The sequence below is a fragment of the Aulonocara stuartgranti genome, assembly GCF_965226115.1.
Source record: "Aulonocara stuartgranti genome assembly, chromosome: 15".
In the NCBI taxonomy this organism is placed as follows: Eukaryota; Metazoa; Chordata; class Actinopteri; order Cichliformes; family Cichlidae; genus Aulonocara; species Aulonocara stuartgranti.
This window is the reverse complement of record NC_138951.1, coordinates 25,329,641-25,347,514: the sequence shown is the minus strand read 5'-3', so window position 1 is coordinate 25,347,514 and position 17,874 is coordinate 25,329,641. Positions and strand designations below refer to the sequence as shown.

Sequence of the window (17,874 nt, the reverse complement as noted above, 5' to 3'; positions counted from 1 at the left end):
ACAAAAAGACACAATGACTATAAAATGACCAGAAAGTAGCAAAAACAATACAAAAAGACGCTTTAAAAATTCCAGAAACAAATCAAAAAAATTGGCCATAAAGGGCAAAGTACAAAGAGACAGAGCTGCAAATATACACCAGAAAAACAGCAAAATGACAGAAAAATGCAACGACAAAAACAACACTTCTACCAGGAGTCACAAAATGATGGTAACCAAAAACAAAGAGAAAATTACTCCTTTCACAACATGAGATGAAAAAGTTCAGAGAAACCAGAAAGACACGAGGAAAGGACCGTAACAAAACAATCCTGAGACAAAGTGACATGAATACAAAGACGCACAAAAATGAGACAGACTATCTTGCAGAGACAACACTACAGTGAGGGGGGAGGAGCTTTTACATGTGTGAGACCAGGTGAGCTGACTTCACCTATTCAGTCAGGTCACGTGATCTTCCTCAGGGCTGGACAAAACAGCAGGTCGTCCACCACAAGGCAAACGTTTTTACCTCAGTATGATGGCATGTGTGACCAACCACACTGTACACACATGCACGCACACACACACACACACTTGTCTTTGCCTTCGTCTTGTGGCTCAATCGCCGTTACAGCCGGTAAATCCTCCCAGAGCACAAAACAGTGTCACTTCCAGCTCAGTGGAGGATTAAAGGCCGACAGCCCTGGGAACGACGCTGCGGGCCGTAAATCTGCTCCGGTCAGCCGACATGGTTCTCACGCTGCGACGCGGCTTTGAATCAAGCGGCAGTAAATTAGGTGACATGATTCATGCTTTATATCCTCACAGAGGGAGAGGACGGATTACAGCGAGGAGGACGTGAGCTGGGCACTGTAGTGAGTACTTACAAACTGATGACACATTTTCATCTCTTAAATTCATCAGATTCCATTTACTGCTCGGCTGTTTGACTTCAGTTAAAAGTGCAAATACCTCACAATAAAAATACTCCATTACAAGTAAAAGTACTGATAACTGTATAAAATACACAGTGACAGTTTCGGAAGTCTCAAGCTGAACATGGTCTCCGTCTACCATCTTTAAACCCTCCCTCAGATCAGAGCTGAGACCTGTTTGCTGACGCAGGAGTCGCCCTCTGCTGGCCAAGACAAAGAACACAGGTTTAAGGTGCTTCAGCCTTATTTTTCAGAGCAGGAAATCTTCCATCTTTTATATACAGACAGTGTGTGCTGCAAACATAATTCTGAAAACTGAATTTGTGCAAAAACAAGTAATTTGATCAGAAATAAATACAGTAAGCAGGATGTCTATGTGCGTGCAGCTCTGTGCACTCATACAGATGTCTGACATGAAAAAACACAGCTTAATATATGTATATCACTCTTACTACATACCATTTCAAATAAATGTCATGAAGTAAAAAGTATGACAGTTACACCCAACATATAGTGGAATTCAAGTAGAAAGCAGCATGACATAGAAACACTCAAAGTCAAGTGAGTTTATTTCTATGGCACATTTAAAAACAGCTGTTCAGCGAAGTGCTGCACATCTGGAATAATGAAAAAAACAGCACAAACAGTGAGCAGGTTTGACCATCTGTGCTTTTATCCATTTAAAGCGTAAATGTGCCACATTACTTTATTATATCCTTTACTGTTAACATGACATAACGTTCATAACGTACAGTCCTCCTCTGTTTCAGTGATGCGACTCTAAGACGACATGAGGGAGAACGTGTTGTTTGGACTTAAGATCTCGATCCTGAACAAAGGCCAGACCCTTCCTTCTACCTGCGACAGCAGAAACAGACTGTCATCAGTGAAGTTCAAGGATAGAAGCTGACTTCCATCCACTCCTTGCAAAGTACAGGCCTCAACTCAAACAGGCGACCTGACCAGCTGTGTCTGTGCGCCCCCTGCTGGTACAGATGTGTCAGCAGCAGAGCGCAGACGAGGTTCTTCAAGACTGAGGAAGATTTTTTTACTTTTTCAAACTTCACAATGTTTAATCTAATCACCAGTCACAGAGGCTCAAAAGCTTTTTCAGTTTTAAAAAAATCAGTTAATGAAAGGCCACCTGCAGGACAGGTAGGGGCTGATTGATGAACAGTGGAGTTTGGCTTCACTATGGTGGTGTTTTGAGGCTGGACCGCTGACTGAAAAACTCACCTGTCTCTGGTTTCTTGACAAACCTCACTCCTTGCTCTTCAAATAACTTGCAGGCAGCGTAAACATCAGGAACAGCAATGCCGATGTGACCTGCGTGGAAGCGGGACAGCAGTGACAACCACAACAAGTCAAGCATTGAGAAGCAAACGAAACGGTCTGAACGTTGAACAAACAAGTTCTCACCAAATCCTCACGGCTCATTGTTCCCGTTGTGGTACGACAGATCTGCATCAGACTCCGTGCCCCAGTTACTGACAGGTGGAGGAATATTATTTATTATAAATAATACTCATATCGAGTTTAACTGTTGAACTGGTTGTTTCCATACGTACTGCGTGAGCTCCAGGGTGGCTCTGCGGGAAAATGTCCACACTGTCCTCTCCTTGACATCTGCCGGGGTGTCCGCCTTGTCCTCGTAACCCAGGGAGTAGAAGGTGAAGGCAGAGCAGCACGGGAGAAGTTTGGGATCAGACTGAGGAATTACATCATTCCCAGGATTCGAGTGTAGAAGTCCAGTGAGCGAGCCGGATCTTTGACCCTCAGCATCGTCTGCTGCAGCATGTAGTCCTGCAGAGAGCAGGTGGGGGAGACCAAAGCAGAGCTGAAAGAAGGGTAAACACTGGACTCCTCTGTGCCTGTGCACTTCAAAATAAGAGCAGGAAACACAAACCAGAATCCACATGAAATTTGTCATTTCGTGTCATCCAGACGTCGTTTTATGTCACTTTGTATCACTTTTGTGTGTTTCAGTGTAACACATAGGAGGACACGGAAAATGAACTTTAACATGAATGCAGTGAGATTCAGGATAACACGAGGAAAATGATTACTGAACAACATACAAAGCATACAAAGCATACAAAAAAAAGCATACGTGTTACAAAGCATACAAAACATACAAAGCATAATATATAAAATTTATATATTATGCTTTGTATGTTGTTCAGTATATTTCTATGCAAAACAAGAGGAACTTCAATACACAGCAGTATATTCACAGTTGAAACCAGATATTTACATACACTTTAGGGAAAAACATAAAAACCTTTTTTTTTGGTAAACACCAATTTAGAGTAAACTTGTTTTGGATAAATAAATATTGAAAGATCTTTTGAATTAGTTAAATGTCAGAATAAAGAGAGACAGAGCTGTCTATTTTTTATCACTTTCATCAAATTTAGGAGTACATATACACTAAGTTTATTGTTAATTAATAAGAAAACTGCAGACGATTCCATTCTGAGCTGAAGAAGCTTCTGATAGGTTCGTAGAGTCCATGTGAGTAAATTGGTGGCACAGCTGTGGATGCATATAAGGCAAAACACAGAGCCTGTTTCTGTGACATGGGAAAATCAAGAGATGTCAACCAAAACACCAGGAACAGAACTGTGGAGCTCCATAAGTGTGGCTCAGTTTTGAATACAATTTGGTGCCATTTGCAATTAAGAAATACAGATAGTTTCTCTCTTTACTCTTAAAGTTAACAAATATGTTTTTATATTTATCAATCTAAAAAAAATAAACATTTAGTCTGATTTGATGTTACAATTAAAAAAGTGTTTGTGTTTTTATCTGAAGAGTGTGTAAATATCTGGTTTCCACTGTATGTTTGATGATGTTGATGTTTGGCTTGATTGTCAGCACAAAGAGGGAGAGAGAGGAACAGAGAGGGAGAGAGAGCAGGCGAGACACACATGTTAGTCAAACGGTTGTTTGCCAAAACTCATCAGAACATGTATCTCGTACCTAGTGTAACTTTTTAAATACCATTTGTTACTTTTCAAATTCTACATTTATTAAGTTATGCAGGCTTGTTTACACAACAAGGCTAAATAATTATATAAACTTTTCTGAATCTAAATAGTGGACTTTGGTAGAATTAAAAAATAAGTGTAGTGCAGGTCTATGATGATTTTTAGTGCTACTATCATCTAGTTCTGATTCTGGTTCTGTCTTGGTTAAATCCTAAGTAGTTCTGATTTTGAACTGTTGTGTCCTGTTTTAATTCCGGATCAGTTCTGGGTCTGGTTGATTTGGGGTTTAGTCCTCGTGTCGTGATGCAGCCCTGATTTTGTTCTGCCTTGCTGCTTAATTAAAAAACTAGTTTAAGGTGTCCTGCATATGTGATATATATTTTTTCCTATATGAAGTCATTCTTTTTTGAACAAAACTCAAAACACTTCACTTCAACAAATCTTTCAGTCATTTCTAAACATGAAACACACACGCTGGGTAAGTTTTGGGTTTTTTTTGTTGAAGTTGAGACTTTAAAAAAGAGAAAAAAGTTGTTTTAAAATTTATTTTAAAAGATGAAATCATGATGTCTCTATAAATAAACATGCAGGTGGTGAACTGGGGGTGTGATTAAAAAGCCATTTAAAGTAAAATGCATAGTTTGAGATTATACAGTACACATTAGTCTCTTTAAAGTCTTCATTATCTGATGATAATCCGAGCTGAAATCACCAGATTCTAAAAAGCTGGGACGCTGTGAAAAATATCCATAAAAACAGAATGTAAAGATTTGTAACTATTCATCATAAAAAGGCAGCGACACGTCTCAACGGGGCAGCAAAAGTAACATGACTGGACAGAAAAACAAAAAAAAGACTTTAAATATGGAATCATCTACAGTAAACACACTCCTGATCAAAAGTCTAAGACCACTTGAAAAATGGCAAAAAAAATCATATTTTGCATGGTTGGATCTTAACAAGTTCCAAGTACAGCTTCAACATGCAGCAAGAAGAAATGGGAGTGAGACAAAACATTTAATGAGCATGCAATTTACTGAAAACAAAGCTTAAACGGAAACAGGCTGTTTTACAGCTGATAAAAAATTTAGGAACACACCTCCAAAAAAAGAGTAATGAGTAGCTCCACCGTTATTGTTGATCACTTTAAAAATTCATTGCGGCATGCTTGATGCATGAGGTGAGTGGGAATATTTTTCCAAGTGGTGAAGATGGCCACACGAGGGGCATCTACTGTCTGGAACTGTTGTCCATTTTTGTAAACTTCCCCAAAGGTTCTCAATTCAGTTATTACTGAATCATCAATATCATCATCACCATCCTTTAGTTATGCTGCCAGACTCAGGCTGCTGCAAGACTTCCCATGATGCACTGGGAATTTTATACGTCACCACTCCCTTTCATTAACTTGATTTCTCTCTTCTCAGGTTTGTTTCGTTCTCATCTCTGCTCCTATCAGAAGATTGCTGCTTGTCTGTGATCCTGGTTCTGTCTCGTTCTGCTAAAAGGGAGTTTTTTCCTTCCCACTGTTGCTGATAGGGGATCATCTGATCAGAAAAGCCCCCTTATCTTTCATTTAAATGTAAAAATATAGACAAAAAATGAAGCTTTATATATGAAATCCATTTTCATTCAACATAACTTTGACACAATTCTCCTTCTCAGTGAGGCATGCTTGTTATTATTATTAAAATTATTATTACACCTGCGTCAATGACAGAAAGATAAAAATAAACGCCGTTTAACAGAACATGAAACATTACAACTTGTGTACAGTGAACATAAAACACTCACAGGTACAAATATCTTTACATGTGACTGATAATCCAGAAATAAACCCATGAACTACGACCATCTTTCCACTAAAATCACACAAAAACATTTTGATGTTTAATGTTTCTCATCATAAGATGAATGAAAGAAGCTGAATTCAATGCTGTTTTTAAAATTTAGAATAAAAGCAGGTCAACATTTATGCTTTATCAGTTTATGTTTGTCTCCTGCCATCTTAATCCCTGTTTTCAGGCTGGGACATTTACCAAAGTCCCTGCCTCACTTACTTCCTGAGATTGTCAGTGAGACAACATCAAATTTTTATATGTTTTGATTTGTCCGGTTGTTTTAATGAGAGAAGAAAAAGGTCAAAAACAAAACACTGAAAAACGTGTTACAGTGAAGCTTCAAACAGACTATCGTTTGTTTTTCAAGGGAAAAAAAAAACAAAATAAAATTGTTTCACAAAATGGGAACAAATTCAATTTAAAAAGTGACCTAAGAGAAATATACATTTATGCATTTGTACGAGCTGAAATGCTTCACTCCTCCCGCGATGCGTTCACAGTCCGATGTGTCAAAGAGTGTGCGCTTAAACGAGTGCAAACGGAGGATAAACAGCAGCCTTTTTTCAGAGCGAGGCATATCCGTTATCTCCGCACCGTCTTGCGGTTCTCCAGCAGCAGCACCACCAGCCGGCTCTTAAGCGTGGGTAGTTTGTTGCCATAGTTCTCCTGCAGAACCGTGTTCATCCGGCAGCGGAGGCTCCGCAGGCTCGGCAGCGAGCCGGAGTCTGGAATGTTCAGCAGCGTGTGAAACAAGTCCAGCCACAGGTCGCTGTGAGGGTTTCTGGGGGGGGGGGGGGGGGGGTTTACCATCAGCACACATATGCACAAAAAACGAGGTCAAATAAAGACAAATGGGAGCTTCCTTTGAGCACTCACCTTCTAAACACGCCGTTCGTCTTCCACACGCCTCCTTCGTTGGTCACCTGCATGTACGTCCCAAACAGCATGCAGTACACGGTCCCCGCAATGCCAAAGTAGTCGGTCTGAAACCCAAACAACAGTCAGACCTTCAGAATAAAACTCGTTTTCTATCTTTAAAAGGAGTCTTCAACAAAATCTCCAGATGTTTCTTTCTATAAAACATGTGGGGCTCCAGATGTCGTGGTTCACACATCGGGTGACATGCAAAAGCTCTCTGTTTGAGAACAGAAGGTGACAAGCCTTTTGGCTTTGTGTCAGGAAATGATCGGCTATATGAAGGCACAGCTGAAAATAGCCTCCTATTAACCATCAAAAACAGTCATCAGGTCATGAAATGTGTTCATGACACTTCCCGGTGTTCCTCTGAGTGTCTGAAGGACGCCTGAGAGTGATGATCAGCTGAACCCTATAATCCCCTTTAAATCGAGAGAACTCGGCTCATACAAGATCTACAAGAGCTACAAGATCATTTCCCATAACATCATGCTCTTTTCATTCAGCCAGCTGACTGAGTGACCTGCAGAGATGAAACTCATCATACAAAGACACAGGCTACCATCACAAACTATCAGCTGTGCAAATCTAAATATGAATTATCGCGAGGAAAATGAGACCAGCAAGACCTTTTTAATGAACCTGGAAACTTGATAAGCTGAGTTTTGGACTTTCCATTAGATTAACAACACTACAAAGGTTCCCGTACACAACTCCAGGGACAGAAACAACAAACACTGGGCGCTAACCCACAGAGACATTACTCTTAGCTCTCAAACACATACAGAGTATGAGAGAAGCTGCAGCTCAGGAAAAACCGCACTACTGTCCAATGCTGCTGAAACGTGGCAGTGTTCGACCCTCCCTGTGTATGTTAATGCCTCTTCTTGTCCTTGCTGTGCTCACCTGGTAGTTCCACGGTTTTCCACTCAGCATCTCTGTGCACTGGAAGCCCGACGTCAGGCACTTGGCAGTGAATGCAGTGCCTGCTGGGAAGAGCTCCATGTCGATGCTCTGCCCGAGGTCGACAAGGACCAGGCCGTGGTCCGTGCTCTCTGAATCAAAACGCTTGTTCTCCAAGAACCTGAAGGACACGAGTGATGACGAGGCGTTTCAACAGAGCCTGAAACTGAAGTGTCGCGAGGGGAGGACCGGGCCTGCCCGCCTCACCTCTGACACTTTTAAGCTGCAAATACGAGCAGCACAGAGATAAAAACAGCGTGTGATTGGTACCTCTCTCCCAGCAGGAAGTTGTCAGGTTTGATGTCGGCGTGGATGATGTGGATCCTGTGCAGCAGCTCCACCATGTGGAGGATGCAGACGGTGAAGTACATGACGAGGGGCTGAGGCATCACTTTGTCACTGAGGGTTCTGTACATGTTCACAGCGTTCTGCAGGTGGAGCAACAGCATTACAGTGAAACAGAGAAGCTTTAAACCGACCGAATAGTCTCTGCAGACTCCACAACAATGGTTTAAACCCTCATAACAACTTATGGGGGGAAACTGTTTTTATTATTAAGGCTTGTATTTGTAAAATTTGATACCAAATAGGCTGCTTGGCTTCAATTCCACTAATTAGAGCCCCTGAACTGGACGTCTGGACTGTGTACTGTTTTAGCCTTTTTGGAGCATTTTTAATGACATCATCTGACGAATAACAAGGCTGCTGTGAGGTTACCGTGCCAACAGACCGACCCACATGTCCAAGCTCAGCTGTGGCAAGCAAAACTCTAGTATTTAAAGTTTCTCTTCCTTCATACTGATTAACAGTCTTTGTCATCCATGTTATGGATTCATTATGTGCTCAACTTATTGTTTAATTCACTGAAAAGTGACCACTAGAAAATTCTGTAACAAAAGTCAAGTTACGTAAACACAGATCAAATCCGAAATTATGGCGCAAAAACTAAGAAACCAACAAATTACTGGATTTTAAAAACATATATACAAAAGTAAATTCATATCCATAAATCCACACTGACGGTAACTGACCAGTAGGGTGCCGTAGCTGTGAAGCTCACCGAGCAGCACGCTCCCGTTATGGAAGAGGTGAGCTGAGTGCATACTGCTGTAGAGGTGACGGACGTCGGGCCTCAGCCGAGCGTCGAGCTGGGTGTTGATGTAAAACTCCCAGGGGTTGGCCGGCTTCTGAACCTGCAGCGAGGACACATGTGAATCCTGCGGTCATGTCCAAATGTCTCTGAGAACACGGTTCATTTCTGAGATGATTCAATAAGATTTGTTTCACCACTACATTAAAAAAAAGGAGCTGAGTAACACAGAGACAGGGACGCGGCACTCTTCATCCGCAGCCTCACCTTTAAAACGGTCTTCTCTAAGGTCACGGGGTTCGTGGCCTGGTAAACTGTCGCAAAGGCTCCCTCTCCAAGAACGCAGTCCACTCTGAGGGACTCCTTTCCTGTCACGACACAAACATTCATCGTTTCAATCAACACAGCGTACAGTTTTTCTCTGCAGCTGGATCAAAGCCAGACTTCCACACCTAACGGAGCAGGCGCTGCAGATCTTACCCATGCTGATGGTCATTTTTGGAGTGATGTTCGGTATGTTGCACTGCCAGGTGGTGCAGCGCGGATGTGTGGCGAGAGGCGGGCTGAGTCCAGACAGCAGGCTGGAGATCAGTTCGGTGTCCCAGGGATCCGACATCAGCTGGACTGCCCCCGTCTGGGCTTTCTGCGGCGTGTCACTGTTCATTGAGATGTCAGCGCTCAGCCTCAGCCCCCTCTCTGGACTCATGGGTTCATCCTCCCTGCTGATTGATGTCGGGCTCATGGGCACGTCAGCACAGAGCTGTGGGTGCCCTGGACTCATGGGGAAGTCCACATTCTTGGGCTGATGGGGACTCAGGAAGGCATCCAGGTCTGGCTCGGCCATGGCCTCTGGGCTCCTGATGGCTAGCCAGTCTGGTTTGAGAGCACCCTCGGGGCTCATGGGAACGTCACAGACCTGATTCTGGGCTTGCTGGGGGCTGCTGGGGGTCTCTAGGTCCTCCATGATCTGAAAAGGTTCGCTCATGGGTCTGCCTGAGATGAAGGAGGCCTGTTTGGGTGGCTGCTCGGGGCTTGCATACACCTCCCAGCCGGGCCCCGCTGTCCTAGAGGAGTCGGCAGGACAGAGCGTCTGGTCCCTGAAGGAGAGCACGCCAGGAGGAGGAGGCTGCACCATGGTGAGTGAGGACGCAGTAAGGCAGTGCTGGGCCGCTGCAAACTCCTCTCCCACGATGGTGCCCTGCCTGGCAGAGGAGGGCACCGTCTGGCCGACGGTGCTTTCGTCGGTCGGACTCTGCTCCAGGATGGGGCTAACAGAGGAGAGGACACATCTGTGACATCTGCACTGATAACAGTGACACGAATGGGCAGTGGATACCTGAAGACTGATTACCTCAGCTTTTTGGTCTGACGCCTCAGGTAAGCTTCTTCATCAGCTTCCCCCTCACATTTATTCTCTGTGGGGCAGAAACATTTATTATTTAGGGAAACTTTAAATTACTTTCAGCTTGTTGTTAAAATGAGACAGGTGCGGAGGCTGCGGGAGGAATAAGCCGCAGGTTTGGCTCCTCTTACCTCGGTCCTCGAGGAAGTCGCTGCTGATAAAGGTTTTGCAAGTGAATGGCGTGGAGACGAACTGAGCCAGCATGGCGAAGTCTGTGGTGCTGTTGGGACAGGCGGCGAGCGAGTTGAGCGAGTTGTAGCGAGCTCCCCACATGGTGCTCTCATCTGGGATCAGATCTGAAGGAGTCTCCTGATGAGGATAAGAAAAACACGAGGATGTGAACCTGAAACAAACACACCAAACACTCGTCCAGAAATCTGGAATTTAGCTTAACATGAGTAAATTCACTCACGTTGGGTTTGTCTGCCTTTGACACCGGGATTTCAGCCAGAGCTCTGACTCCTTTAGGCTTCTCGGCATCAGCAGGAGCAGCGGCACTAAACAGCACAGAGACAAAAATAACAGGAACACTTGGCTGTCATGAAGATGCACTTCATTTTATCCTCAAGGTTTCACAGCAGCACAAACATTAAGATGAACTGATCTACAAAAAACATACGACAGAATGAAATGTGTGCCGTTCTGCACCTTGACCCCAGCAGCTGAAAGAGTCCACGACAAACAGGAATTATTTAAAAACGGGGGTTTATGGGTTTTTCTCATAAAATAAATGAAAAATATGTCTGTGTTTGTTTTAGCAGCCTTTAGCAAACACCATTTCCCAGAAGCCTTGAGTGTTTGTGAACTAGGTCTTTCCTAGTAATGACATTTAAATCTCAGTGTGAGTTCAGTGAGACCTGAAGCTGGAGATCACATCAACATCTGAGTGGAAATCAAAAGTTAAATCCTCCTGAAAGCTCTTTTATTGCATTCACTACACGAGCTAACAGAGTAAACAACTGTTAAAAAAAAAGTCTATAAATTACCACCTTTATTATTCATATTCAAAATTAAAAGCACTAAAGTGTCCCCGAGTCTTCTCAGGCTGAAGCACAAAATTCTCTTATCCTGGATAAGCAGAAGAAGATGGATGGATACAGGACATCCAGCACAGACAGAATATCACACAGGTTACATGGGAGTGTAACATCACAGCTGGGGTTTAGGGTGTCCACAGTGTGGGGGCCATATTTACCTGCCGTTTTCTTTGTTGTCGTCATCCTGAAAGATGGTGAATGGAGTCGTGGTGGGAGGCTTAGATAATGAGGAGGCTCCTCCTGCTAATCATCAGAGACAGAATAATTAGGTTATCTGGAGCGAGACCAAGAATCAGTCTCAGAGGTTCAGGCCTGAGTTTGCTTTGACTCAAACAGGAGGAACATTAATTTTAAGCACTGGTGACCGGATCCAGTTAGATTCTGTTATTATCCCGACTGTGTTCAGAGCCTATTTACCGCCTATCCAGAATCCGGCTTCAGACTCCTTCTCGGCAGCGTGGAGGACTGATGTGCTGCTGAACGGTTCCTCGAGTAAGGTCGGAGCCTGGAACATGTCCATGATCACGCCTGAGTCGACACAAAGAAGAAAAGAACTCAGTGAAGGAGTTTTTACCACAGCCGCCAAAGCCTGAGCAGCAGTGAAGAGCAGTTTGATTAAAGGACAGAGACATAACATGAAAGTAACTCTTTGAATCCAAAAACATTAAATTTGATATAAAAACACCTCTGACGTGACAGCAAAGAGACAAACTGTCGTGCTCACCCAGCGCCTCTCGTGTGTTGACAGTAGGTGATGGCAGCACCCGCGACGGCGTGGCCTGAACGAAGCCGAGCGAGTTATTAGGAGTGACGTGAGACAGGTTAGCTGTGGCTCCCTGCGACACTGAGAGGGACAGAGAGGGCTGTGACTACATCTACCAGAGACACGCAACAGCTCGACAAAATAAAAGCACACTTACCATCAAGCTTGTCCTCAGGCTCTGCAGGCAGACCCACATCCCTGAGAGAAAGACAAGATCAGTAACGCATCTAAAATCATTTCAATCAGCCATCGAAATCATCATCATGTGTGCAGGAGAATTTCTAATAAAATCGGAATACAATTCATACACTAACTGACTAAAGAGAAAGCTGCTTATTACTCCATTACTTATTGTCACAAACTTTATGGCACAGGCATCATGTAGTGATGAGCCCATCAGCAGGGCTTGAACTTTAACAGAAATCAGACTGTCCAATAATAAAACGATGAGGGACAGAAAAATAAAAATAAACTTGTGTGGGAAACACGGGGGTGGGGGGGGGGGGTGTTTCCTAAAAAACGTCTCTGTAGCTGTTCTTACATCTCGCATTTTCATGATATTAAATATTAGGTTCAATGTTTTCCTTGCACAACCAGAAACCTATGCTCCACAGAGTATCAGAAGCAGTGTCGAGGGAGTTAGAAGGTACCCACGTTGCATTGTTCTCTGGGGGTGGGAGCCTGTCTGTGCTCTCAAAGCTCACAGGCTGATGAAGTGGCGTATGTGGGACCGCTGAGGCCCAGGGGAGCGGCTCCCGATCTGCAGACTTCTGCAAACCCATGTCCCGCTCAGCTGGGACAGAGGGATGATGGGATGCCACCGAACTTAGCGTGTCAATGTTCTGCTGGTGAGGAGGTTCGGGAATGCTGGCGGCGGCCTCTTGGATGAAGGTCGGCTCGGTGTTTAATCTCAAGCCAAGAGAGCGCCGGCTGCTCAGACGGTTTGAGGGCGGAGGTTGCTTGAAGGAGGGTTGGGTAAGACTCGGGTTTACATCGGCAGCAGTTTCTGCTGCAGGCGGCTGAAATAAAGAAGAAGAAAAGCCTCTCAGACTGACGCAGTGAACCCGATGTGCTTATCACTCACTGTTTTCATTCTTGGATGCTGCTAGAGCAACTTTGCATGATTCGCAGCTCAGACTAATCCTTATTTGTCTATTTTTGCTGGCACTTTGGCTTTGAGCCTGAAGCTTAGGGCTCTGATGCACATTCAGCACAGCCTATTGCATCAGGATGCTTTTGTCTTACCTTTTGAGATGAAGTCTGTCTGATTTCAAGATCGCAGAAAACTTTCTCCATCAACCATTTATTCCTCTCCTCAAACTCGCTCGGTGTCAGCGCTGACATGAAAACAATAAAAAGGACATTTACTAGAAATCCAGACAAGTGTTCGCAGCACGGATTTATTTTAGCTGCAGAATTAAAAACTCACTGAAGTCTGTCTTGTCTTTCTCCTCCTGCTCACGGAGCTTGCGGAAGTAATTCTGAGCTCGGGCCTCTTCGAAGCATAGCTCAGATTCGTCGCAGACGAGATCTTCTACCGTGTACTCGGACACGGTCTGAATGCCAGAGCCCTGACTGGTGGGAATTGTCCCGGAAGTCTCAGAGCGAGAGACTCTGTGAGCGACAGAAGAAATCAGGTGACATCATGCTGTTAAGATCCTCGAAACTGTGCGAGTGTAGATGAATGTAAAGTGAAGCTCTTCTGCTTCTATTCTCTGTCACAGAAAGCCCATCCCAGTACACGAATTTTTACATTAACTGGAAGAAATTCCACATGAATCAATCCCTGTGAGCCCAAAGCCATCATCAGGCAAAGCTACTCTAGGAGCAACAGCTGACATTTGCCACATTATGAATTTCTAAGATGCTTATTCCACCTTTGATGAGATAAAGGAAGACAGATTTAAAAAACAGAAGATCTTTTTCCAAAAAATTCCAAATAAAACAAACAAACCCTCCTAAGACACTTTTATTTACTGTTCCTGTGGTTAATGTAAATCTAATTTGCTTCCAGAAACACAGTTAAAGGGTGACTTAAACTCTTTCCCCCCCCCTATTTCTGTCTTTGAGCCTCTTCCTTTTTCATCTCATGGCTGTAACATGTTGTGTTGGTACGAGCGCACTCTGCTGACATCAGAAACAGGAACCCCAAAAACTGAGTTCAGTGTTTCACTCACATGTCGATGAATTTACTCGCAGGTGGTTTGGAGGGACAGTCCACAGACATCTGTGACAGAGGACGCACAGTGTGAATGGAAAAGCAGAAAATGGCATTCATGCACAATTAGGATGAAAAACCAGAGATAAACACACCTTGTTCTGAGTGACAGGCTCTCTGTGGGGCACCTGATTGGTTAAATTGGAGTTCTGCAAAGGGTTTCGACTTCCTCCTTCATAAAATAGACATATAAAAATAGTCAGACAGTAGAGCAACAATAAAAATTTCTAAAGAAAGAAATCCAACATTATATAATAAAGGAACTTTTAAATAAACCATCTTACCGGACACTGCCGTCTCACTTCTGGTTCTGGTCTGAAACTGCCTGCAGATCAGAGTTTCTGTTAGCCCACAGTATATAACATGCAGCACAGTAACATACCGCTGTCACTGCATGTGTAGAGTGACTACACACAGCCAGATATCATTCACATTAGAAGGCCAGATTAATATCCAGGCTTCAGTTGTTAACACAGACTTTAAATTCTTTCACTTCTTAATTGCACCATCCCTAAAAGATTACAGCAATATTAGAGTTTCCATACCCCAGATTATGTGAACGTCCTGCCCAGACGAGAGTGACGTAAATGCCATCATCAGAGGGTGAACGCGAGGCTCAGAGCAGATGCTCACACTTTATTACTGCTGGGGCTTTCCATCACGCTTCCTTTAGACCAGGAGTCTCAAACTTAAATGAGCTGTGGGCCACTGCTGGCACGGTCACCTCATGCAGGGCTCTAGACCAGGGGTGGGCAACTCCAGGTCTCGAGAGTCAGTGTCCCTGCAGGTTTTAGATGTGTCCTTGAACCAACACAGCTGATTTAAATGGCTAAATTAGCTCCTCAACATGTCTTTAAGTTCTCCAGAGGCCTGGTAACGAACTAATCATGTGATTCAGGTGTGTTGACCCAAGGTGAGATCTAAAACCTGCAGGACACTGGACCTCGAGGCCTGGAGTTGCCCACCCCTGCTCTAGACTAACTTTTTGCCGTGGTTGCACTGGTGTGCCTAACTTTTTTTCTTAGGTGCACCAGCACAAAACTTAGGTACACCCAAACTTTTCAACCGGCTAGTCGCACCGTGTGTGACACAAGAATTTTTTTTAGTTGCACCACTGAGAAATTAGGGCCCCGGAACGTCTTGCTCAGACCAGAGTGATGTAAATGACGTCATCAGAGAGTGAACACGAGGCTCAGAGCGGATGTTCACACTTTATTACTGCCAGGACTTTCACGCTGCTTTCATGCTTCTTTTAGACCAGGGGTCTCAAACTTGGGACTTGGGACCAAACTTGTGTTTGACAGCTGCCTATGTCTGCGTACAAGTGTAATTCTGATCTTAGTCATACAAACTGAAGAAACTATATCCAAATACCAAGACCACACCAGTGGTGATGCCTGACAGATGAACATCGGCAAATCTCATGTCCTGCAGAGCTGATGGCAGATGTTCAGCGTTCTAGAATTCAGCGCTTTCAAGAGCACTGTAAACTCAAACAAATACTACAGTATCTGATGTCTGCAGGTTCCTCAACTTTTTTAGTAGTTACACTGAAAACAAACCACCGGCCACCATGATGATAGCTGCCCACTAGTGAGACCACATATGTGTGTGTCGTTTTAATACTTTTAATACAGTAACAGGCTGGAGGTTGGTTTAACAACAGCTACACCACAACACAGAGGTTAAACCACTTCCACACATTTCAACTGGCATACTTTCTCTACAAAACACTCTGAAAGGTATCTACATAGGCCAGACTCCCACCGACACTGGCACAGACAGCTTTGTATTTAACCGTCTGAGGTTACCATGAGAAACTTCGTCTCACTCTTCAAATGCTTACTTGTATTCATGGAGAACAGTGCTGGCTGGATGAGCTTGGTTCTCCAGCGCTTTCTGGTATACTGCATCAGCCTGTTCATGCAGTCCTCTCTGTTCAAAGTGCTGAGCCCAGGCCACATACAGGCCAGCTGTCCTGGTGCCGACGCCCCTACTGAAGACCTGACTGTACAGGGAAACAGGGTCCACGTAATAACTTGCCTGTAAGACACAGTGAGGCAAGAAAAGAGCTCGAGTAAGACTTTATCCAACTTAAAAAGATACAAACTATGGAGACAACTGTAAAAATACAATGTTTTAATCAGACTTACACATTTGATGCAGTAGTTCACATATCTGATGTCATTCGCGTATTGCTCGACATTCAAAAATCTCTGGATGAGACGCTCAAACACCAGCAACATCCCTCTGCCACCATCTGTAGGTAGCCTCTGCTCCAGGTACTCCACAAACCTAAAGAAGCACCCAGAGAAACTTGCCTTCAGTACTTCTCATTTTGTGTGCATCTTTTTGTATTAAATCATCAAAAAATGATTCACAATATTTTTAAGACAGACTATTATTGTATTTTATTAAGATATTACGCAGTTATTTATCTTTGAGGCTGGTTGGTTTGCTGTTTTGTGTGCTCTGAGACAAGCAAACATTTGTGATACATATATTCAGCCTTAATATCCAAAAGTGTTATTAAATAACCTAAAGCTGGAAATAGACGGTAAAGAACAGGAAGTGTGACTTTGAAAAGTAAATCCAGGTCTACTTCCGACGTCAACACTCAAAAATGAAATAAGCGGACGATCATTTGTTATGTACCTCCTGTGTTAAGGCTGTCTCTTACACTCTAACAGGTTTCAATATGATTTCAATGGCTGCAGGACTAATAACTTTTCCTAAATTACTATAAAACATTACACATCAATGAAAACAGTCGAAATTCTCACTTGATCCAGGCGTCCAGTGGGTCGTCACCTGTGTATGAGGTCAAACTGTTTTCAAAACGCCTGAAGGGTAGAAGTATGAGTAATTAAAACATGTCTGACAGCTACGTTGTTTATGAATTAGTTATAAAAGATCCATACATTCATGTTAGCACTGAAGCTAACCCCTTCAATTGAGCTAACAGCGGCTAACGTCCATGTTCCATCGTGACTTACTGTAAATACGAGGCGATATCCATTTCGCTTTAAGTTAAAAAAAAAAGTTCTCCCAAGAAAACCGATAGTAAACTTTTTTGTAGCACTTAATTCCTCTGGTTTGATTGTTTGCTATCTAAAAAATTCGCATATTTAGACTTGTTGTTGTCCTCCGAGCCGCTAACGTTCCCCTTACATTTCAAATTTCGCGCTAAGCCAATAGCGTTTCAGAGGGCGTGGGAAATCCACGCCCATAACACGTGACGCACAGGCGTAAAAAAAATTAAACAAAAGGTATTAAAAACTAAAAAAGATCACACAAAGTGCCGTCTATATTGCCCTTTCTGTGAGATTCAGTTTATTTTACTGAGAAAACAATGCTAAGTTTTACTATTGAAAATTTGAAATGGACGAACGCCATGATTTTAATTTACAGGTTCTCCAGTTGAAGGATCAAAGTAAATAAGACTTTACTTCGAAATAATCCGGAAGCACCTGGTGTCTATGTGCTTAAACATCTTCATAATAAAATTGCAAGAGAAAAAATAATCATCTGAAATTAATTAATTTACTCTAAAAGCAGTGTTACATTTACACGTACATTGTATAGAATATACATTTAAACAAGCAGTATATTTAAACTAAAATACAGACATCTCTTTGTTGTAAAATAAAATAAAATAAAATAAAATAAAATAAAATAAAATAAAATAAAATAAAATAAAGAATCACTGGTTCAACGCCACCGTTCGAAGCCCCAAAG

At 43.1% G+C, this 17,874-nt stretch overlaps 1 protein-coding gene and 1 long non-coding RNA gene across 4 annotated transcripts; one reads left to right on the top strand and one right to left on the bottom strand.

Annotated features, from left to right (window-relative positions):
• Positions 1–37: 37 nt before the first annotated feature.
• Positions 38–2,616, top strand: LOC309689639. The gene is made up of 3 exons (XR_014271477.1): positions 38–857; positions 1,078–1,149; positions 1,688–2,616. It is a non-coding gene; the product is annotated as an uncharacterized lncRNA (long non-coding RNA).
• Positions 2,617–4,437: 1,821 nt separating this feature from the next.
• Positions 4,438–17,862, bottom strand: bub1 (BUB1 mitotic checkpoint serine/threonine kinase). Of its 3 annotated transcripts, none has more exons than XM_082507002.1 (24): positions 17,133–17,862; positions 16,920–16,979; positions 16,290–16,431; positions 15,983–16,179; positions 14,421–14,461; positions 14,232–14,308; positions 14,096–14,145; positions 13,348–13,532; positions 13,164–13,255; positions 12,573–12,937; positions 12,076–12,116; positions 11,880–11,999; positions 11,573–11,683; positions 11,314–11,398; positions 10,531–10,615; positions 10,250–10,427; positions 10,068–10,131; positions 9,197–9,984; positions 8,984–9,084; positions 8,658–8,819; positions 7,897–8,054; positions 7,570–7,747; positions 6,625–6,731; positions 4,438–6,529 (listed from the first exon to the last, which is right to left on the bottom strand). In XM_082507002.1, exons 1-24 carry the CDS (start codon positions 17,153–17,155, stop codon positions 6,331–6,333), a joined length of 3,609 nt encoding a protein of 1,202 aa, XP_082363128.1. In that variant the 5' UTR covers positions 17,156–17,862; the 3' UTR covers positions 4,438–6,330. The 3 variants fall into 3 exon arrangements, with proteins under 3 accessions (XP_082363128.1, XP_082363129.1, XP_082363130.1); XM_082507003.1 differs by having other exon boundaries at positions 11,314–11,395; XM_082507004.1 differs by lacking the exons at positions 15,983–16,179; positions 16,290–16,431; positions 16,920–16,979; positions 17,133–17,862 and adding an exon at positions 14,682–14,934.
• Between the last annotated feature and the right edge of the window lie 12 nt (positions 17,863–17,874).

What these genes read in the sequence shown, in the direction of transcription:
- bub1 (XM_082507002.1), bottom strand. Translation starts at nt 17,155, where the DNA reads ATGGATATCGCCTCGTATTTACA. An exon ending in CCACTGGACGCCTGGATCAA is followed by an intron (nt 16,432 to 16,919) that starts GTGAGAATTTCG and finishes GTGCTTCTTTAG; the next exon opens with GTTTGTGGAGTACCTGGAGC. An exon ending in GCCTGAGGACAAGCTTGATG is followed by an intron (nt 12,000 to 12,075) that starts GTAAGTGTGCTT and finishes TGTCCCTCTCAG; the next exon opens with TGTCGCAGGGAGCCACAGCT.